Here is a 24,220-nt window from a genome sequence, read left to right on the forward strand (position 1 = left end):
CATGATTCATTAAATATATATATATTGAGATTGTTGAAATGACTTCTTTTTGGTCAGTCAAGAAAAAACATCTGGTTTAGATCTAGGAAAGGTAAAATTTCACCACTAGAATATATGAGAATCAGTATAATAATCTGAGATAGTTTAATTTTCTTTGTGAAAGAAACAGACATAATTGATATGGTGGCTGAGACATGTAATGGAACATGCACTTGTTATTTAGTATAGGTTTTTGCTTGATCTTTTCAAGATTGAGGAGTTAGAATCTCCAGTTTGAGGAGTTAGAAGCTTCAACTTTATAGAAATAATCTTCTCCAAAAAGACTAAACTGCTTGGTTTAGCTGCCAGTTGTTTTGCATCTTAGTCTCAAGTAGAACTGCATTTCCGTTTTGAGCTTGAATTCTCCGAAAGATTTTTGAATGAGTCTGACTGGAGCTGTATTTAAATTCCAATTTGAGGCGTGAAATGGCTGCTGAGGAATGGTGCACAAATTGCCCTCTTTCCTAAGCTTTTTTGATTCATCGGAAATCCTTCTAGTGGAAATGTTATTTGTACCAATTTATAATCTCTTTTACTTAATGGAGCAGTGGAAATTTTCTGTGCTAAAGGCAGGTATTTCACTCTTTGCACGGTAGCTACTGGGAGAAAGCTTTGCTAATTCAACTGAAAACTAACTATATCCCTGATGTTTTTGAGACACCATAACACATGTGAATTAAATCAACATAGGACAGAAGTATTTTTAAAAACATTGTATGTTTACAAATTTTTCCTTTGGAAAACAGTAAAGAGAGGATTGTTTTGGTAACTCTCCTTATTTCCATTGACAAATACATCCCAAAATCATTCTATGTTAAAATGGAAACAATTCCTTTAGAATTTTATTTTATTCTTTCTTTGAGAGGGAATTTGTTCTGCAATCATTATTGGGTGTTCTTTCTGTCCTCCCAGACACATGGCTTTGAAAAAAGGTCCTTATTTTTTAATGACTAGTACCTAGATGAACACTTTTTTATTCAAAAGGATCTTTAAGTCAATAGTTCAAATTTCTGTGTAGAAAGAGCAGCCCATAAGTATTCCCTTCATAAAATAAATATATATTAAATTTTGACATATAACCATGAGAAAGTCCTCTAGTTGAAGAGGTACTACTGAATCTCTCTCAGAATACCCACTAAGGTATTAAGAACCTTGCTAATAATTTTAGAAGGTATGCAAATAGTTTTTAGTTAAAATTGCTCCTTTCAGATACTTAGTAGTGGATAAATTAGTAGAATTCTCTCCCTGCATGGAATTCTGGGTGTGTGTGTGTGGGGACCATCAGACCTCGTTTGTTAACAAGGATTATCAAAAATGTATCTCATTTCAGTGTTGATTTAAAATAATTTCCAATACTATAAGGAAGAACATCAATATTTACTTGAAATACAATAGGAAAGAGGGAATATGAAGGAGTCAGTGCCAAAGATAAAGAACATAAATCTAAAATATTATGTGAGCTTGCTTTTTATAGGCTATCTTTCCAAACGACTGTTGTTGCATCCAAGAATTAAAAAAAAAAAACTGCACTAGAGTGCATAAATACTCAGGGTTTTACCCAGATAAGAATAATTTAGTATAGAGTTTTTCTGTGTTTTCCTTCTCCTGCTTCCAAAGCTCTCTTCCAAGAAAGAGCCAAACCTTTCCCATTCCCTAATTTAAGCAGTTATTCAATGACTGAAACTTTTAATACACTAAGGACTGTGTGGTATAGCTGTTTGCATATAATTTAAAATTAGTTTTTAATAAATATATTAAATTATGCATGTACGTTTTTAACACTTTTTTCTTCTGTTCTAATTCCTAAGACACTGGACAACTGAATGACCCAGTTTAAGATTGCTATGATTGCATATAGTTGGACACAAAGCAGGAAATTTTATTGCATCAGTATTTGCTTTTTCTTGAATGTAAAGTCTTAACTTCCCTGCTAATTTTTGTTAACTGCTCTGTCTAATAATATACCAGCAGAACAGCAATGATCATGGACTTTCCTGGAAGCTTTTAAGCTGTAAAATTCAATGCTGTTATATGGCCAAAGATCCTTAGATTATTGTTGTTCTCTAAGAGTAGCAGGACTATGTAAACAGCCTCTGAAATTCAAAGGCCTTTGATATTGAGCATACGGAAAGAATGATTTTGTTTGAATTCTGGAATAATAAAAAACTGTCACGCCCTGTTTTTCTTTCTGTAACACACCTAGAACAGACATGTTTTTATGCCTGTTTTTTACTTCCCATGGGGATAAAAACTCCAAGAGCAAAATATTCATTATTTTGTACTAAGGTCTCACATGAACAAAATGCAAGATTTTTGAAGTCCCAGAATGTAGCTTTTTAATTTTTTTTCCCTTTTATTGCTTCAGTTAATTTAACTTACTGAAGTTTAATTACATGTCAATGAGCAATGATTTATGAGTTTTCCAGGTCAGTTGCATACTTTTTTTTTTCAAGTATCCTACAGTGGAGTAAGGAAAACTAAGAGACTTGAAAAATGGAGAAATGGAAAGCTTAAGGTTTTCAGTTTTCTGCAGGTGATGGAACAGAGGCACATTTTGTTTAGTAGTTTTGGTGTTTAAAAATAAATCTTCATATCAACAGGGTAGAACAATTTGCAACATTTCTTGGGGAAATGCAACAGAATTCTTTTTTTCTATTTCCAGCTACAGTATTTCATGGAAAGTTCTGTTATAGTTACATAATTGCCTTTTTGATTTAATAAATGCATTTTATATCTCTGTTTCTCTTCATATCCACCCTTGTCTTGTTAGCACTACAATGATAATGACCTGTAATAACAAGAAAATCACAATGGTTTATTGTTTAAATGCTTAATAAGTTTATCACATTTCATTCTCTCTTAAGCCCACAAAGCAGAACATTTAGATTTTTAACCTCCATTTCTATCTGATACTTGTAGAAAAATAACTTCTATGTATTTTATTACATCATGAAAATACATTAAGAGTAGAGAAAAAGAACAAATTAACTATCATGCTAAGCAGGTTCTTCAAACAGTGATTTAGTTTCAAATGGAGAGACAAACATATAAAACGGCTCTGAAAATAAAAAGAGAAATTAATATAGATTAATTTAAAGTTAAAGATATTATGTTTTACAAATAAATTAATGGGAAAAGGAAGGGTAAGACCAACCTTTGTTCCTTATTGGATGAGGGAGGGAACTTAGTAACTGCAGATGAGGAAAAGGCAGAAGTGCTTAATGCCTTCTTTGCCTCAGTGTTTAGTGGTAAGATGGCTTGGCCTCACGACAGCTGTCCTCCTTGGTTGGTAGATGGTGTCAGGGAGCAGAATGGTCCCCCTGTTATCCAGGAGGAGGCAGTCAGAGAACTGCTGAGTGGCTTGGATGTTCATAAATCTATGGGCTCAGATGGGATCCATCCCAAGGTGATGAGGGAGCTGGCAGATGAGCTTGTAAAGCCTCTCTCCATCATATACCAACAGTTCTAGCTCTCTGGTGAGGTTCCAGAAGACTGGAAGCTGGCCAATGTGACACCCATTCACACAATGGGTGGGAAGGAGGTTTCTGGTAATTACAGGCCAATTAGCCTGACCTCAGTACCAGGTAAGATAATGGAACAGTTTATACTGAGTGTCCTTACGCAGCACTTACAGGGTGACCAGGGCATCAGACCCAGCCATCATGGGTTTAGGATGGGTAGGTCATGGTTTGACCAACCTGATCTCTTTTTACAACCAGGTGACTCGCCTGGTGGATGCAGGAAAGGCTGTGGATGTTGTGTACCTGGACTTCAGCAAGGGTTTTGACACTGTCTCCCACAGCACACTCCTGGAAAAGCTGCAGCCCATGGCTTGGACAGGAGCACTCTGTGCTGGGTTAAGAACTGGCTGGATGGCCGGGAACAGAGAGTGGTGGGGAACAGTGCTGCATCCAGCTGGGGATCAGTCACCAGTGGTGTCCCTCAGGGGTCTGCGCTGGGGCCAGTCCTGTTCAATATTTTCACTGATGACATGGATGAGGGTATTGAGTCTTTCATCAGTAAATTTGCAGATTACACTAAGCTGGGAGTGTGTCCATCTGTTGGAGGGTAGGAGGGCTCTGCAGAGAGACCAGGAATGGTTGGATGGATGGGCAGTGTCCAGTGGGATGAGGTTTAATAAATCCAAGTGCTGAGTCCTGCATTTTGGCTGCAATAACCCCCTGCAGGGTTATACCCTGGGGATGGTGTGGCTGGAGAATGCCCAGGCAGAAAGGGACCTGGGGACACTGGTTGGCAGCCAAATGAACATGAGCCAGCAGTGTGCCCTGGTGGCCAAGAAGGCCAATGGCATCCTGGCCTGGATCAGGAATGGTGTGGCCAGCAGGAGCAGGGAGGTCATTCTTCCCCTGTACTCAGCACTGGTGAGGTCACACCTTGAGTGCTGTGTCCAGCTCTGTCCCCTCAGTTTAGGAAGGACATTGAGATGCTTGAGCACGTCCAGAGGAGGCAACAAGGATGGGGAGGGGCTTGGAATAGAAATCCTGTGAGGAATGGCTGAGGGAGCTGGGGTTGTTTAGCCTGGAGGAGACTCAGGGGTGACTTTATCACTCTCTACAACTCCCTGAAAGGTGGCTGTAGTCAGGTGGGGATTGGTCCCTTTCTCCAGGCAGCAACTGACAGAATGAGAGGATACAAGCTACGCCAAAGGAAATATAGATTGGACATTAGGAAAAAAGTTTTTCACTGAAAGAGTAATAAAGTACTGGAATTGTCTGCCTGAGGAGGTGGGGGAGACATCACCCCTGGATGTGTTTAAAAAAGTACTGGAAGTGGCACTCAGTTCCATGGTCTAGTTGAGATGTTAGGGCATGGGTTGGACTCAATGATCTTGAAGGTCTCTTCCAACATAGTGATTCTGTGATTCTGTGTGATTAAAAAAAAAAAAAATCTACATCTTGATGAAGCATCACAATGCTATATTCATTTTCAAGTTTATTCTTTTCCCTAAAGAGTTAATGAATATACATCTAAAAATGTGAAAATATTTAAATATGGAAATATTTAAATTAAAGTTGTAAATTAAGGTGGATATTTTAAAATCAAACGATATTATGTTCATTTTATGAATCATGGTAGAAGTACTATGTTTGCCCATAATATATTTGTCACTTTTAAAGAAGAATTGAAGCTCAATCTCACTTACTCTTTAGGCTGGAGCCTGATCAAAAAATGTATTCTTGTATTTCAAGTATAAGTATGTATTCCAGAAACCTAAAGGTAAAAGATAAGTTACAGAACATGGTTATATATAATCTTATCTTCTAAATATAGAACTTTTTTGATTTAAACCAAATTGTACCCCACCCCCATGTGGGGAAACAGATAATAGCCAAAGCTTTAATTATCCATATTCTACTGATGAGTTAACTAATTTTAAAGTTATTTTTAGAAAGGGTGGAGAAGAGTAGGATTTAAATCCCATCACATTTTGTGTACAATATGATTTATTTTGATGTTACACAGATTGCTAAATCATAAATCCTGGGCTTCCCCTTTTTAGGCTGAACCAGCTGCTGCATTAGCTGTTTGGTGTCTCTTTTTTTTCTGTGTTGAGTGCTAAAGCCCTTATGCAACCTAATACCTTCTGTTCATTGGGATAATTTTCTGCTGTTAGCCAAATGCACATTCTGCTATGCAACAGGGCTTTTTCCAGTTCCTGTGGTGGAAGAAAGCAAATATTGATGATGCATTTTTTCACAATGGCTGAATGGTTATCAATCATCTTGCGTGTTCTTTATTTTTTTACTATTGCACATTCAGTTAGTCAATTTTATATTTGTTATTTAAGTTTATTATTCTGAAAGGCCTCTGCCTCTGCCTTAATGCCCTATTTTATTTGACCCTAATGCCTGATTTTATTTATGCCCTATTTGGCCCTATAAATAAAATGGTGTTTAATACAAATGTTCTATGATTATTATAAACACTGTTTATATATATACTATATGCAATATATATACTATATATATTGTAGCACTGTTTATGTGCACATACGGATATTATTTACAATATATTTAACATTAACAGATTTTTTCCCCTTTAATTTCAACATTCTTAATACTGTCTTAATGCTTTTATTTTCCAATGGTAAAAATAATTTGTGTACAATGAATAATATGAAAGAAGTGTATAATGGAGAAAATCAAAATACTTATTTAATATAATATTTCAAAGTCTATTTCAAACTAGACTTCTTGAAAATATACATAATTCAAATTTGTTTCAGCTACACTTTAAGATGTATTCTCTTGAGTCTCCATCTGTTAAATTTCCTGATCATTGTGCTGCCAGATTGTTAAATGTATCAATGAGTCTGTTTTCACATGTTGTGACATGCAGAGTAGAGTATTTCTTGCATAGGTGGTATCTTATTCAAGTTTAATTACAAACATCTCCTGAAGTTCTGAATGTTGCTTTAGCATCTGTGTGTTGTGTTGACTGCCCCTTTCCATCACATTGACCACATCCTTCCATCTGCTTAAGACGTATTACTATTCTGAAGAATGCTTTGTGTGAATTTTGAAAAACAGGCCGATAGTTACATTGACAGTTTATAATTTACAATATATTTTCATGATTCTTGAGGTTTCTCTTGGTATATGTGAGATTTCAGATCTGTAAAGGCACCTTGTTTTGCTCAGAAAGTGAAGGAATTGTTGTTAAGTCTTAAATATAGGCATAGAACTGTCCTGAACAGATATTTGAGACCATTATAAGTTTATTTTGCTTGCAACTCATATACTTGAGAAGATAGCAATGATTTTTCGCTTCATGAATGAAAGATGATACTGTAAGCTTATTTTCTGAAAAGCATTGGTTTGGATTCTGTCTCCTGGTACTGCTTTCTGGAGACCAACACACTCTCTAAGGTACTATGGTAAAAGTTAAGACTGAAAGTGTTTCCCTCTCAAAAAGGAATGGGTAGAGATTTTTTACCTTGTTTTTAAGAAGTGAAATGCAATTACTTCTGTACCGCCTCTTGATGATTTATTAAAGATGTGTTTGCTTGAAGAAAGCAGCAGTATTTTGTAAATATAACAGCTCATGCAAATATTTATTCTTCTCTATAGCAAGAATTTTCTAAAATTTCCTTGAGTGGTTTTATTTCTTTTAGAAAACTCAGGAAATGATGAGTTTATTTGTTTGTTGCATCTGCTGTTTGTTTTGTGTGTTCATTTTCTGTTTTGCTTTGCAGGTGTCACCAAATATGTTATAATGGTTCCAACTTCACTCTTGCAATGTTTCCCAATGCTGGCTATGATTTATACCAGTTATATCTTAAACTTTATTATTCACTTTTACAAATCAACCTTTCATTTTGTCCAATTATAATGTCGTTCTTTACAGACTGTGTTGCCTCCAAGCACATTCTCTAAAACTCCATCTCAGGTTCTCCACGCAGTTCTTCATAGTCTCCTACACATTGCATAGCAATATTTCAACAATAATTTTTCTCTTCATTCACAGTGATTATATTTCTAATGTTCAGTTGCTGGTTTTGCAAATCGCTTTAAAACTGTTGCAGTACAAGCTAACAAAGCACATTATTTATTCATTCTGGCCAATGAAATTCTTTTACTACTCCTGTATATAGCTGGCCATCCTTAAAAAAAGGCTTTCAGGTGTCTAGATCTATGCCAGTATGTCTTGCTTACAGTCAGGATGCAAAGATACCTTTCATTTGAATTTTTAAATGGCTGTTAGGCTCAGGCTTGACATTTGTGATGAAACTGCAGCTTTCCCTGTGTCCCTGGCAATAAAGTTACATCCATTAAGAGGCTCTGTGGTTACTATCCTCAACTGCTTCTTGGCAGAAGTGGACACTTAGTTTTATTATATAATTAAATATTCAATTGAAATATTATGACAAAAAAACCTGACATGGAGTCTGAAAACTCCATGCCTTAGAGCCATGTTCCAGACTTATTTCTTTCCCTACTTTTTTTATACCCTATTTTGCTTTGCAACTGTGGTGTGAAAATGGCCAGACACTTTGGAGGATGGGACTTCAACAAGTTCTTTAGGAAATCTGCAGTCTTTGGTGGAGGCAGTGCATAATGTTGAACACATTGTAGTAGAATTGGAAACACTGGAGCAAAACACCTGGCTTTTGAAAACACTGGAATCATTGGCTAGGGTTTTCTGCTGTAAGGCAGCCTGATATTAGCCATGTTGCATGCTAGTAGAGTTTAAGGACATTGATATCTATTCACCCTAGCTATGTACCATAGACTGGTGAACATAACACCAATTCAGTCTGTGCCTGTCTCAAAGGTGGGAAATGTAACCAGTTTGTCACCCTAGTTTGACCCCCCGGGTTTTACTTGCAAAATCAAAGTCATACACAGTAGGAATTTAAGGTGGAGAAGATAGGTCGTAGAAATCAGAAGCAGAGGAGTTTATTGAGGTAGAAGTAGATCTCAGGTAACAATTCCTTTTTGTTGAGTTTGCATCTGACCCACATTGCTCCTAAGAGCAGTGTTTCTTCCTGATAATCTGTGGGATCTCAGGCACTGTTTCTTCACTTGAAGCTCAGTCAGTTGTGATTTCTAACATTTCTGAGTTCTAATCCTCTTAGACAACAAATGAAAAAGGAATGGTTTGGGAGATGCTGAAAGAGAGCAAAGGGAAATATGAGGACTGGAGACTGTATAAGACGGAAGAACAAGAGCAATGACATGTCTTGGGGAAGGCATTAGTGCTGTAGTTCTCAAAGTGAGAATATTTTATTTCTTTGTGGGGCAGTATGCTTCTGTAACCACGATCTCCAGGTCATAGACTTGAATATAAAGAACTGTAAGTTTGTCATCTATAATAAAAGACACACAAGAAACACAAAGTATTTGTGTGTGATCATATTCTCCTGTCCAAAGCTGTATTTCTAAATCAAATGTGTATGTATGTAGTCTTAAGGAGGGGAGGCCTGCAGTCATGCCTGCAGACATTTTTTTTCTTCTCCTGGGGAAGGTGGCAGCAAGTGATTCAGTCTGTAGATGCCAGACCCAGCACAGTGGTAGGAAGAAATATTAGTCTGTAGAAGAAGCACATGCTGAATGTGTGTGTACCTGATTTTTGTCTCATGCAGAAAACTGTGACAAGCCAAATACAATGTGTCATCAATCATACCGAGTGTGTTGACTGCCAGTTAAGCATGTGATATAGAGTTGCACTGACTGATCTATAAAGCAATACCAATCAATTTACATCTGTAAAATGATCTCACTGCTCCTTCTTCGTCTTAGTACGTTTCCAACTTATGCTCAAAAGAAAATAATTCATCTTTCACTCAGTAGTTAACGCAGTGTTGATGGTTTAACCCCAGCCAGCCTCCAAGTACCATGTAGTCCCTTGCTCACCCTCGCCACCAGAGTGATCAGGGAGAGAATTAGAAGAAATCATAGGGGTTGAGATAAAAACAGTTTAATAGGAAAAGCAAAAGCTACACACACAAACAAAACAAAGCAAGGAATTAATTTACTCCTTTCTATGGGCAGGCTGGTGCTCAGCTGTGAAGACAAACACTGTAATTCCAAATGTCCTTCCCCTCTTCCTTCTTCCTTCTTCCTCTACTTTATATCTTAATATGATGTCACATGGAATATCCCTTTGGTCAATTGGGGTCACCTGTCCCAGCTGTGTCTCCTCCCAAGCACCCAAGCACCCCCAACTTCTTCTCCAGCATGGCAGTGTGAGAAGCAGAAAAGGCCTTGGCTCTGAGCAAGGAGCCCTGCTCATCAATAACAAAAACATCTCTATATTATCAGCCACTGTGAAGATAAGTAATTCTACCTCAGCCAAAACAAGCACATACAGGTACTGAAATTTTGGGATGCATCTCAGACCATATTTTGATCATGAAACTTACTGTAATTTTAGTCAAGATTTTGCATCCAGTAGTCATCAGTGAAACACTGCTTGTTATGTTGTTCAGTTGAGCTGGTTATTGCCTAATTGTGGGGCAAAACTGACTGTTGTCAACAATTTAATTAGGTTTTGAATATAAGTCTGTTTTAGGTTGTTTTGGGGAAAAGTGATCATCAGATTAGATATTTTAGTATCAAAAAGTTAATAAAGATTAAAATTGTAATTTACTGGAAGCTTTTTCCCTAAAATGGTCAAGCATGTTTATAGCAAGAAGCGAGAAAAATGTAAACAGGTACATGAAGTGATTATATTCAAACTTGAGAGGCTAGGTAGAAAATTTTAACATGCATACATGATTTGATATGATTATTTTTTTTTATAGACTAAGATGAATCCATTTCATACACTGAGCTAATAATTTATGTTTTATCTAATTGTTTTTGACTGTTTAATAGAATTACATGTTATGTAATAACGTACACATAAACTTCCTATTAACTTCCCCTGCTGTTTGGTGTATGCTCTCCCTTCCAGTGCTGTGCCAGGTCTTAGGATTGAATACTCAGTCTTCCTCAGGAAAATGAGGAGATTTTAACAGTAACTGTCATCTTGGTTCTCCCTCTTCTCTTTAGTTTTGGAGTCTATTTGAGGCTGCTTTTTCGTATTTTCTTAAAGTTGCTTACTTGCTGTTCCTCACCACTTCCCAAGCAAAGTTTGGGAACGTCATGTTGCCCTCCCTAAGCCCAGTTACCCTGGAGTGTGCAGTGACCATGTAGGGGTGCCAGCCTGTGGCCTTGGGTGCTCCCAGGGTGGAGCTGGTGCAGGGGGACAGACATGTGGTCACCAGGCATTTCCTGCCATGGATAAAACCCGTACTCGCCAAGCCAGGGCCAGATACTCCCTGCAATCCTGCACTGCAACTCTGAGCCAAACCTCTGGCCTTGTGCTAGTGATGGCAACCCCACTGCTTTCCACACTGCAGAGCAGGCTTCCCAAACATTGCTCTTGCCACTGTTACCAACTTAAAAGGGAAGTCTTTCAAGACTTCAGGACTCATCTCTGTGTGTGTTTGCAGTATTGGATCTATAATACTTACTATTGCTGGCACATAAAAGATTGCGTAATGCTGTGGCTCCCTAAAATATTTATCAGCATGAGAATGTGATCCTTTGTGTTCAGAACAACTTTGGTATTTTTAAATCATTTAAAAACTTTGCAGGAGTGAAGCATAAATCTTATAATATATTCTGGCACTGGTTTTCAATGCATAATTGTCTTTCCTGAGAAATCATATTAAAAATAAAAGTGAAGAGTGAATGCTAAAAGCTATGATTTTTCAGAGGTCAAAATCAAGATAAGTGTGAAGAAGGGGTTCAGCCTCATTCATTCATATTCACCTAGACTCGAGATCTGCATATACTCATATTCATGTGCTTTATTAAATGGACACGGTACATTTCTAAACCCCACAATTTTTTAGCACAAAGAATATTAAAACAAACTGGGGAAATTCTGGAATGTAATGCTTTTTAAACTGCTTTAAATATAGTAAAGTGTAGGACAATCTGGTAGACTGAAATCAGTAACCCTTGGCATGAATGAGCATTTACAAAGTCAGACTTTGAAACCTTGTTTTCTTGTGACTACTGCTGTGAAGGTCGTTCTACACATAATAACTTCTTAACTTTTTTCTTTTTTTTTTTTTAATGTACTGCATCACATGAAAACAGACTTTAAAGTTTTCTAAGTTCTTTTCACTGTACTATAATCAATTTAGGAAATTTCAGTCAAAATAATCCTGCATTCTGAGGCTTCACTGAAAACATCCAGCACAAAGATTTTTTTCACTGAATAACACCAAGCAGGTAGAATTGCTAGTGGGATTTTTAGTAATTCATTTTCCTCTTTTCCTTTTCAGACTATGGCACCATTAAGAAAGTACTTGCTCCAATGAACCAGACTTCAAGCAGCTGCCTGCTCGAGGAAATTGAACTCCTGCCGAAAAGTCAGCGAGAGCCCATCAGGAGCCTTCAGATCCTGCACAGCCAGAGTGTCCTTTTTGTGGGCCTTCAGGAACATGTGATTAAGGTCCCCCTGAAGAGATGTCTCTTTTACAAAACATACAGGTATGAAGAATCCTCTAGCTTTATTTGACTGGAGAAAAATACATGTAGGGGTTGCAGAAAAATGGGAAGGATAAATGACTGCAAGTAGGAATCCAAATTAATTGTCTCTCTCAGCAATGACTTCCTTTGTATACTGTTTATCAGAAGTGTCTCCAACTACTTGTATTAACTTGTTAGGACCAGAAGTGTCTCCAACTACTTGTATCAAATTGTTAGGACTAGATGAGGCTCTCAAGGGATTATAATCACATTGAAGTGTCATTATGCAGATTCTCAATTGTGAAGTGAAACAGTAAGAAATGTTTTATATAGAAGACAGTTATTTGGTGAAGTTTAATATAGCTGCTGGTTTAATATATTTGAAGCTTGTTACATGAACAGATTTAGGTTATGTTTTGTTGGGGTTTTTTAAGCTGTTTTATAAATGAATAAATAATGTCTCTGTGAATTTAGAAACAAATTGTGTTGGATGAACTGAGAATCAAAAGGACTTGGAAAAGTGGCTATATAGTGTTGTATTAGAAAACTGTAATAAGTGTAAATATGGCGCTAGGTAAAAGGGCTATGCAGCCAACAGTTGTTCAATCAAATAAAGAGAATAGCTTACAAACCATGACTTGGTTGCAGACTATTATGATAGTTAAGGGATTTAAAGTTCAGCACACAACTTTTTCAAAAGGGTATATGAAAATAATAATAATAATCTGGGTTGCAAAACATGCTATTACAACTTGTTAATTTCATCTAGTTAGTTGTATCTTCCTTTTGCTATGTGTGGTCCTGGTAATTCAGTACAATTGTGTTACACCAGATAGACACTGAGCAGTCATGAGGTTTTGAGAACTGTGACAGAGGCATGTGGTTGGTTTTTTAGCTTTTTTTAGCTTTACCTTGTTTAATAAACATTCCTCTGAAAAGCTGGGCTGTTAAAGGAGGAAGAAATGCTTCCAGGTGCCTCTCTAAGCTGGTACACTCAGTCTTGTAGAGACATTAATTGTGCAGCAGAGATATTACACCTCCCATAAAAGGCAGTGTGACTAGGTAGAGCCATTTCTGTCCATCACATGGACCACACAGGTGGTCACAGCAGGCAAGTGGCCACAGGACACAGGTGTAGTAAAGCTGTGGCTCAGTGACAGTGGGAGGACACTTTCATGGGACCTGGCTCACCATGGGGATTGGTACCATGCAGGAAGACAGTGAAAAGCTACTGGGTTGGAAACAAGACTGAAGGAAAAGGTGTGCCCTAGAAAACAGTTGACCAGGAAGGGAAGAATTCCACTTTTTACTGTTCTTTACCAGTCCGGGTTTTTTTTGTTTATGCTGTCTTATGTAGCATATTTTTGGCATTTCCTATTGAAATAGAACACCTGAAGTCCCACTGAAAGTCCTGCAAAACTTACTTTAAGGAAAAGTATTATATGGGCAAGTGTTTTCTTCAAGCATTTTGTTGGTTTGGTGGCCTACATTAGACCAAGTTTCACTTTCCTTGGAAATTTCATCTTTCCTGGATTCAGAGAATTGAAAAACGATGTGTGGTGGTGGGTATTTACACCAAGCCTGTAGTCTGCTTCCCTTGTTTCAAGGCTGGTGCCTCACTTTGTTTTTAATGAGGTGTGAATACCCAAGGTCCCTGGTACCTCTGCTTCTCTCAGGACAATTCCCAAGGCATGGTAATGTTATTCCAGCTGCAGGGCCCAAACATGCTTCTGCCCTTGCAGGGTAGGACTGCTATTTCAAATCACAGACCCCATGCATGCCTGCAGGCTATTAATTTCTCTCCCTATTTGAACAGTAGGCTCTAATTGTCTAGTTTTTGAAATTTCTTTTAAGGAAAAAAAAAACCAAACAAAAACCTAAAAACAAAAAAAACACAAACAAACAAACAAAAATCCAAAACCAAAACAAACAAAAAAAAAATTTAAAAAGTTCCCTTTCCCATTTTACTGAGAACAGTAGTTAAATGCCTCAAATACTGCTCGAAAGATAATTTATTCCTTTGCCCAGAGGTATATGAAGTATCATCTTCCCGTGGAATGACTTATTTAAAGGAGATAAAATTATTCCTTGCGGGGTATTTCAATCATGTCTTTTGTAGTTGTATGACTTCTCTTGTAGTAATTAAATATTCATTGCACCAAAAGGCTTGCCATCCTTGCTTTCTTCTTGGTTAAAGAGTTGACCAGCAATTCTAGTTCTGCTTTTTGAAAAAGGAGAGGATTTACAGATATGATCCAGACAAAAAAAAAAGGCATTTCCTTGCCATTTGTCATTAGGGACTCATGTTATTTGGAGAATGCAGATGGTAATCTTTCTCTCACCAAATTTTTTTTTTGTTTGACTATTTTTTTCCTGGATTATTCTGGATTTTTTTTTTATTTTGGCATGTGGAGAGAGTACAACTACATTACTTGTGTCTATACATTTCTCCAGGTGTTGAAACATCTTAAACTTGCTCATTGCATTTATGGGTGCTTTAATACTCACTTTCTTCTATTATGTTGCTAACTATTACTTCTATACTGTAGCAATGGGTAAACAGAGTAATGTGTAAACCTTACCTAAAGTAATGCATTGGAGCATAGTGGTATTTTGGGGGGGTTGTATTATTTTATTCTATTTTTCACATTTATCATACTAAGGGCTGTGTAACTGTGCCAAAGCTACATTCTGAAATTCCATCAATGATAACTAGAGTCTCTGCCCCAGATCAAGGACGTGTACTCTGTGTACTCTTCAGTATCCATGTAATTACTGAGGAATGGGACATGCTTGTGTATGAATAAGAGTCTTTAAAAAGTCAAAAGTTTGAAGACCTGCTACCTTACATGCTCTTTTTGTGTAAATGGCAGAGGGCTCAGTGCCTAATCTTATCTAATCTCTTTGTTTAGGCTTCTTGCTGAGCTTTCAGACAATACAACTTCAGTCCCTCTGTTGAGCAGATCTTTCATGAGCTAATACCTCAATGTCAAGATAATTTTCATGAGATTGTTCCTTTTTTTTTTTTTTCATTATTTCATGTTTCATCTTCCCACAGTAGCCTCTAAAGCATGGGGTTGTTGCTTTTATTTGTAGTTTATTATGTCTCCTTAATAATCACTTTAATATGCTCTGCACATGATAAGTCTGTTCCTCCAGCACTTTTCAATGGTGGAGGAGCCCTGTGACCTGATGCTGCTCTGACAAATATCCCATCTGCTTCAGCACACTCCACTCTTGACTGTACTCCCATAAACACTGTTAACAAAGGCTCTTGAAAATACATTTAGAGGATATTTTTAAATGTGTGTTTTAAGTGCTGTTTGCTGCATTTTATTACTGTGACAGCAGATCTCAACCACGGGCAAAACCTGTTGCCACACCCATAGTTTGGGTCGCTCAGCACTTTCTATTATGCCCTCATCTTTCCATCATTAATGTGTTGCCCATGCCACTTATTGGGATTGCCAGTTTGCATGGGGGGCAGGTGGAGGGTATCTCACCCAGACTTCTGCCAAAGGCTGAATAGTTTGAAACATCCTGTCATAATTGTGCTAGCTTTGAGAGTCAGCTAGAGAAAAATAATTTGGGATGTGTCAGTACTTTGGAGAATCAGTTCTCCAAAAACCCCTGCTGTCTTCAAGGTGCAGAAAGCAGCAGAGCAGTTAATTAAATTCAGTTCTCCTTAGGGAAAATCCTTAAGGTTTGACCAGGTTATTATCACCTAGATATTGCAATTCATATGTTTATCAAACTTTTACAGAAGTCTATCCATTATATTCATTGCAACTATTTTCACAGATGAATTCTCTATCTCTCTGTACTTTTTCAGAGTTGAGTAGACCAAGCATGAAGCACAACTGACTTTTATATATCTGCTAATTAAATATAATGTGAGATAAATAGAATAATTATCATGAGAAGATGACTATTAAACTCTCTAAAATGTCAGTTTCTGTGTTTTACTTTGAAGGTTCTATGCAGCTGTAATAAGGAATAAGATCTGTAGTATGGGAGTAGAGACTGTCCCCTGAAACAAAGAAACAATCAGCTTTCTTTTGTTGGCAGCTGTAGCTTCAAAAGCAACCTCGGATGGCAGTGATTTTTCTGAGGCAAGTTTATCAAAGTTATACTTTGTACTGGCATTTTCAGTGCATTAGTTCTGAAAGGATGATGAAAGGCTGTATCAGCCCAATGTTCTTTAAAATCTTACCAAGCAAGGGTCAAGGATTGGTATTTTCTAATGGGTATTTTATGGAAGATAGGTTTCACACACTTGAAAGGCTTGAAAACTTATCTTACTATACTAAGATTATTATGGTTATGTCTAAGTAAATAAATAGTGTCATCTGCTAAAAGCTGTACAAATAGTGACTACTCTGACATAAAAAACCTCACTAACTTCTGAAAATTTTTGAGGTTTTTTTTTTTTTTTTTTTACAAAATGTGCCTAAGATACTACTGGGTCACAAAGTTATCTTGCTAAATAATGTTATTATAGCTATTCTACTGTAACTAACCTTTCACTCTTTGAACTTCTTTATTCTTATTTTGGTGTCTTTGTGACCCATCAGTTAAGCAGTCTGCACATACACAAAAAGATTATCAGCACAGTGTTAAAAAGGGGGCTGAAATAACTAGCAGAGGGAAACAATGTATTTTATTTCATTCCTAGAACTCCAGCAAGATTATTTGATTAGGTATATCCAACTACTTTTGCATTCCTTTATTTTGCCCTAGCTGCAGATTTTGCATCCTCATAAGTACCCTCACACTCAGTGGGAACCTGTTTTCCTAGTAAAAAACACTCTATAACATTAAATAGTAAAATAATAATTCCTCTAAACTGATACTATACAAGTTAAAAAAAAAGGTGTGTGGTCTAAACCATTACTAGGTGCTCCTGTGTCCAGAAGAGCTTGCCAACAAATGGAATTGAAATTGCCATTTGGAAATAGCATTCCGAAGTACTTATTTTTTGATATTCAGGTGGATTTTCTGATTTCAAAATATGCAGGCTTTATTCCAGTTTAAATATGAGAAATCTGCTGCTGCATTATAATGTCAGAACCACATGAGGACTGATCTGAATTAGTGATTCCAGAGTAATATTCCAGAATCAGAGACCTCATAAATTTCCCAGACTGAGATAAACCATTCTCCCATCTGCAAGGCTAGATTATAAGCACATATTAAAAATGGCAATTCTTTTTTTGGATATTAGATATACTGAAAAATTATTTTCATTTGGTGTAACTTTATGAACACTATTAAAGTCGGTACAACTATCAAATAAGCACAGTTGTAAGTTTGTTGCACTCGAAGTAGAATATTAGTCCCATACTGCAGAGGGAATCACTTGACCCTTTCTGCCTCTGTAAAGATGAAAGATTTTACAGAAAGTATCTGTCTGTTTGTCCTGCAAAATGCATCAGAGACAAACTGTTCATTTACATTTTGCTGCCCCTGAAATATTTAATGACAACTCTTCAAAGTGTGACCTATGTATGTATGTATGTATGTGTGTGTGTTATAAGCAGATATTTTATCAAACAAGAATTTTACAGCCTGCTCCCAATTTATTTCTTGAAACAGCCTTATGAGGGGAAAAAAATGTCTTTTAGTTTGCAAGGAAGTATGTAAACCAGATAGACTTGACTACATATGTGCAATTCAGATTTTATTAGTGGGAAATTATTTTAAACAAAAAAGTGACCTAAGAAAGAAAAATTTAAAACAGCCATGTGGTATTCATATATCACAATGTAATTAATTTTGTTGTTTAAAAAATATTAAAAGATTCAGGAATTCTGAGTTCATTGTGTTTACTCTTATTAAGTGTAGGTGTTTACAGGCAAGTTCAGGCAGTGGGGGTTGGACAAGTGGATAGTGAGGTGGATTGGGAAATGGCTGAATGCCAGCTCTCAGAGGGTTGTGATCAGTGTCACAGTCTAGTTGGAGGCTACTGGTGTCACTTAAGGGTCAATACTGAGCCCAGCATTGTTTAGCTTCTTCATCAATGACTTGGCTGACCAGGCAGATGTCCCCCCAGCAAGTTTGCTGATGACACAAATCTGGAGGAGTGGCCAATGCTCCACAAGTCTCTGCAGCCATTCAGAGGGACCTTGACAGGCTGGCAAGATGGGTGGAGAGGAACCTTCTGAAATGCAACAAAGGCAAGTGCAGGGTCCTGCAGCTGGGGAAGGAAGAATAACCCCAGGCACCAGCACAGGCTGGGGGCTGATCTGCTGGAAAGCAGCTCTGCAGAGAAGGACCTGGAGGTCCTGGTGGACAGGTTATTCATGAGCAGCTGGCTGTGTGCCCTGAGGCCAGGCAGGCCAGTGGTATCCTGGGGTGCATTGGGAAGAGCATTGCCAGCTCATTGAGGGAGGTGATCCTGCCCTGTGCTCTGGTGAGGCCACATCTGGAGTGCTATGTGTAGTTCTGGACTCCTCAGGAGAAGAAGACATGGAGCTCCTAGAGCAGGTCCAGGAGAGAGCAACAAAGATGAGTAGGGTCTGACACATCTCTTCTGTGAGGTGAGGCTCAGGGAGTTGGACCTGCTCAGTCTCAAGAGGAGAACACTGACCGATTTCCCAATGTACATAAATATCTGAAGGGAGGGTGTCGAGAGGATGAAGTGCATGCCCTGAAAGTTGTCTTTCAAATGACATCAAATGTTTTTTGCATTTGATCCATATATAATCACTTGGAAGCATCAACGTTCAGTGAATTGTGTGACATACATGTCTTCTATACATAAATTTCTGATTCCAGATTTGATGGAAGGACCTTGTGGGTTTAAGGCTGTTATTCTCAGTGATGTGACAAGATTGAATTGTACCTAAATATATTCTGACTATGTTACAAAAATTAAAATAAGAGGAAGAAATGGTAGATGCTTAGAGTGTCTGAGATGATAAAAGGATTTGATTTTTCTTACCAATACAGGTAAGGCTTAAGCAGCTTTCTGAATATTTGACATGCATCTTTGCTTGAGCTACTAGGGATTTTATAAGTTGTGCCCATACCATTTATGTTCTTCTGCATCATTTATCTCTATCTTTAGATGCCTGTTCTACATTGAACACACATATATATGTATATAGCTGCAAAACCAGTAGTAATGAAAACACTGATAGGTACCTTTGTCTGGTATCACATTCAAGTATTAATTCAGGAATGGGTAGAACTGTGCATCTGGAACATGACACAGGCTTATAGCTTCAGTTTTCTGTTTGAATTTGCAGTAATGAATCTGTCATCTGCAAAATGAGATGGTGACCCTGGTTCAGTTCCTGATATACAAAGTGTCAGGTCACATTTGATGGTACTTGGGAGTATGTAGGCATGGATATTTCAGTAGAAATTATTGAAAGGGTCAGGAGATTCAGTTCTTTGAAATGCTGTGTCTCAGTAAAGACAGAAAAATGCTTTTTAAGCAGTCTTAGAAGATGCACCTCTTACATTTATATATAGTGTATGAATGTTACTACTGGAGGATACCTGATTGTCACTTTCATATTAATATGGGAGTATATTCCCTCCCTCAAAGGAAATTTTAAAATATCTTCAAAATTGATGGTATTATGATACAGCTTTTAAACTTAAGGTTTTTTGTTTTTTTTTGTTGTTGTTGTTTTGTTTGTTTTTGTTTTTGTTTTGTTTTGGTTTTTTGTTCAGAATACACATACATTATTTTTATTCCAAAACTCTATGGGATTTTTAAGTATATTTTGCTCTGAATAGTTTTCAATTCTGCCTGACTTTTTGACTCAATAAATCATCTCAAATATAACTGAAGAAGGACAATTTTGCTGGCCTACTTGGTTATAATTATAAAATAGCTGAAGAAATAACCTGTTTTTACAGACTTGCTTTAGAGTGAAATCGCTTATGTTTCGGTTAGTAGTGAGTCAAAACCCATTGCTAAAGTAGTACCACTGTCAGCAGGCAAACTGAGCCATCACTGCCAAATGAGTGCCTTGCAGGAGACACACTCTGCTACCTATCATTTGCATTTGGTAAAAAAATGTGAAGTGACAACAGACAGCAAAATTAGAATCAGTCAGGAGAAGCCAAAAACTGTTGAATGTTTTTGCACAGGGTGCTGGCTTGACAAGGTAAGTGGCATCAAGAGTCTTCAAATGAACCCATTTAATTTTATTCCTGAATTTCTTTCCTGCACAAAATTGCCAGTTTTAGCAGTGCTAGGACAAATCATGTGAAGTCTTAGAGATGTGAGCTGGTGCCCACTGGGATTAACAGACAAAACATTAATTCTCTGCTGAAATTGAGATGTTAACGTATAATTCTAGAGCCAAGATGACAAAATATATTATCAAGCTCTGCTATTTGCCATGTGACAGTCTGAAAGGGCCCTGTCAAATGAAAGACCTAATACCTACTTTAAAATTTATCTAATTTTTCAACAGCAGCATCTAAAATGGCTTTAATTTAGACAGAGATTTGGGAGGAAAAGGAGATAAAAATGCATAGTGGCATCTGACTTTTTAGTTTCTTTACTTACATAAAATTGACATAAATTTGATAGATATGTATAGGGATTTTTTTTGTTATTTCATGTGCACATTGAAGTTGTTCCTCTTACTGCTGTCTCTTGGGAGAGAGATTCATTATATTAAAACAGCATGAAATTTTCCTAAGGACACATAATTGTAAGTTAAGAATAGTCCCTTTATATTTTATATTTCAGATATCAGAATTTCAGATATCAGAAGTTCTGATATTTTTATACTTCCATGCTTTATTCTATCTGATTTTTATCTGTTAACTTCTTTTGTTATCTGCTTCTTTGTTTTATCTAGGCATAGTAGATAAAAATAATTAGCTGCTATTACTAACACATTAAATCAAATGAATCATTCCTTAAAGGAAAGAAGGTGGTTTTAAAAGGTGACATAATTAGGCATTAAGGATAAAAATTTACCCTTCATGTTACCTCTCTTCTTTTAATATTTAAAGAAACTATGTCCACTTTTCAGAGATATAGGTGATCTGCAAAAAATAAATAAGAAAACCCTGTGAGATGTGAGGCAGGGCAGAGAACGAAAGAGAATTGTGCCAATACCTGAGAACAGGGCAACTAGGACTAGTCAGGTCCTGCTGCATTTCATGAATATGTCTGTCACAGACAGCTGAGGGAGGTTGATGATACTGAACTACAGTTTTGTAGGGTTTTTTCTCCATCTGGATATAAGATTTAAAAAATTAAACTTTTTTACAATATGAGACTTAGATGTAATAATGACTGGGGCAATGAATTAGCACAGTGAAAAAAAAAATAGTTTCTCATGCGAGGAATATTTCCCTGAAAATATTTCTTGCTGCTTTGTTTGGAATACTTAATATGTTTAGAGGATTAATTTCTATATTGTAGTGTAAGGGAAAATGTTATTGAAGAATGGTAATGCTTCTAATTAGTGGAGGAAGTTATCCTCTTGCTGTCTGCATGAGGTTAGCTGAGTTATTAACTTCTTAAAATGATAATTTTCATATTCTCAGTGGATCTTAACTAAATTCTGAAAATATTCACCTCATTTTACCTTGCTGCAGTGAACTCCAAGCCAGGTCAGCTATTGAAAAAATTTACAGAGTGATCAAAGATTCTTTGTCATAGCAGTAGAAGAATTTTTTTTTTCTTCCACGGAGCTAAGATCTGTTCTCATACTAGAAAATTGTAACGACAGTCAAAATATGTTTCTAGCACCTTACTAAAAATCTCTGAATGACTTGTAATGAAAGGTGCAAATCGTTCTGACTTGGTTGAATTGAAGGCAAAGTGAAAACAGAAGCAAAAGAGGAAATGGGGTCTAAGACCAGAGAAGGATCAGAGATGAGACAGTGGGAGAAGGATCAGCTTATCCCCACTAAACAGAGAGCATGGTTCTAAGTGAAAGGATATTTCAAAAGATTTTGAAATATTTTTTGTTTTTAATGAAAATTTTCTAAAGCATCATAACTGAGTTTATAAATATCAACACTTTGAAGTTAGAAAATTGAGCACTTCGGCTTTGAGGCACAAGTTCTCATTTCGATGTTATCATTGTTAACATTGCCAGTTGTGCATTATGTCAGCCTTTAATTTGTTTTTGTATCCTCTTCTCATAAAACACATGCTTTATCAGAGATACTTAGAAGGAGAACACTGGACATCACGTCTTGCAAACTCTGGAAGACCAAGACACTTAGAACTTTCCATAGTTTGCATTAATGTTCCTTCTCACTTTCTAGACAGTTAAATGGAAACATATGTAGGCTGAGTTACAAAAATGCTAAGTGCTCACAGCTGCAGGAGCCAACAGTGGGAACTCTCTTCTGAACAGCCAATTCCCCAAGCCAAAAGCTTTATCTTTTGAGCTGGAATCCTGATTAGGGATACCCATGGAGTTTTGACTTTTATGCCTCTTACATTGTGCCCTTTTTGCAGATGAGAACTATGCTCCCACATGGTACTGGCAATCCACATTGCCAAATGGAATGTGGAGGTGAATTCTTTGATATTTATAATTGTGGTACTTTGGAATAACACTCCAGGGAATTAGTAAGTCTGTGTAACATAAATTAGTTAGGGCACAATCACAGAACACTTGAGGTTAGCAGGAGTCTCTGATGGTCATCTGGTCCAGTGTTTGCTCCCAGAACCAGTTGTCCAGGGCCATGTCTTGGTGGCTTTTGAATATGTCCGAGGAAGGAGATTCCAGAAGCTGGGCTATCTGTGCCAGTGCTCAGTCACTCTTTCTGCAGTGGTGTCTCCCAATGCTGAAGCCTCCTGTGTTTCAGTTTGTGCCCATTGTCTCTGGTCCTGACACTGGATAGCACTGAAGATCCTCCTCTGTGCATGTTCCCTTCAGGGATTTGTACATACAGATGAGATCCTCTCTCAGCCTTCTCTTCTCTAGGCTAAGCAGCTCTCCCAGCTCTCTGAGCCTCTCCTCACTCGACACATGCTCCAGTTGCTTAATCTTCTCAGTGGCCCTTCAGTCAACATATATGATGGGAACACTAACATTTTTTACAATTAGACAAAATGTTTGAATGCATTTTTTTAATGTGTAATTTATAGGTGTTCTTACAAGGACTAAACCAATTGTATTGTGCTTCACTATAATGGGAGTTCCACCTCCTTTCCTATGGATATTTAGCTATGAAGCTGTGGACCTATTGCCTAGACTGTTAATGCTAGACCTTAGCAAGAGAAACCTGCTCTTTATTTGAGAAATTAACTTCTAGTTTTGTACAGTGGATCCTTCGGAGTCTGTATGAAACTGGACTACCATCCTTTTCTGCAATCCTGTTCTTTCCCTCTTCGCAGGCCACTAAGAGAGAGTGTTGAGGGCAGCGTGTGATATGTCAAAGATGTGGTGGCAGCCACCAGTGCCCCTGTGAACTAACTTCCAGATATTTTATACAAGTGCGGAAAATAAGTCAAAGGGTTTTCTAATTAATTTTCAAATAGCAGACATTGTTCTCTGATTTCTGAAATAGATATTATCTACAATTCCAAAACTGACAGAAAAGATTAAGAACTGTAAGTCCTGAAATTTTCACTTGGAGCAGACAATATACCCCCTTTATGAATTTCTGTAATTCTCTAGTAATTAGTACAACAGTCAGTCTCGACAACATACCATGCATGCAGACAGAAATTCAGCTATTCACTTAAAAGAAATGCTTTGTGTAGACATTCAAATTAATTTTTCCTCTGGTTTTGGTCATTTTTTTCTGTGTCATACCACAACAGGGATGAATTTCACTATCTGCCTATGAAATACCAAGAGATGCTATATAGTTATTTAGAAATCTTCGTCAGTACAAATGAAGATAAATGTCCTGATTACTTGACTGGTTTTCATCCACAGTGCGTGCATTGGATCCCAAGACCCTTATTGTGGCTGGGACATGGTAATGAAGAAATGCACAACGCTGGAAGAAAGTCTGAGCATGAGTCAATGGGAGCAAAGCATTACCGTGTGTCCAGTAAGTCCAAAAAACCTTTGATTCTGTGTGAATTTTGTGAAGATGGACTGGCATAGATTTTTCCAGCTCAGAAAACTGCATTTAATGCCCTTTCCCCTAGGTTTTCCCATCAGATGTTAGCAGAGCACCTAAGGGGTTTTTTTTCTATTTCTTATCAAACTACTTACATGATACAATTATTCAGAATAATC

General features: G+C 37.2%; 1 protein-coding gene across 1 annotated transcript in view; it reads left to right on the forward strand.

The window, feature by feature from the left end:
• Nucleotides 1-24,220, forward strand: part of SEMA5A (semaphorin 5A) — a 213,740-nt gene that overhangs the window by 110,831 nt on the left and 78,689 nt on the right. The window contains exons 10-11 of the mRNA XM_062499827.1: nucleotides 11,843-12,050; nucleotides 23,912-24,029. Of these exons, the coding sequence (XP_062355811.1) occupies nucleotides 11,843-12,050; nucleotides 23,912-24,029 (326 nt within the window). The remainder of the gene's footprint in view (nucleotides 1-11,842; nucleotides 12,051-23,911; nucleotides 24,030-24,220) is intronic.

This window comes from Cinclus cinclus, chromosome 1 (assembly GCF_963662255.1).
Source record: "Cinclus cinclus chromosome 1, bCinCin1.1, whole genome shotgun sequence".
Classification (NCBI taxonomy): Eukaryota; Metazoa; Chordata; class Aves; order Passeriformes; family Cinclidae; genus Cinclus; species Cinclus cinclus.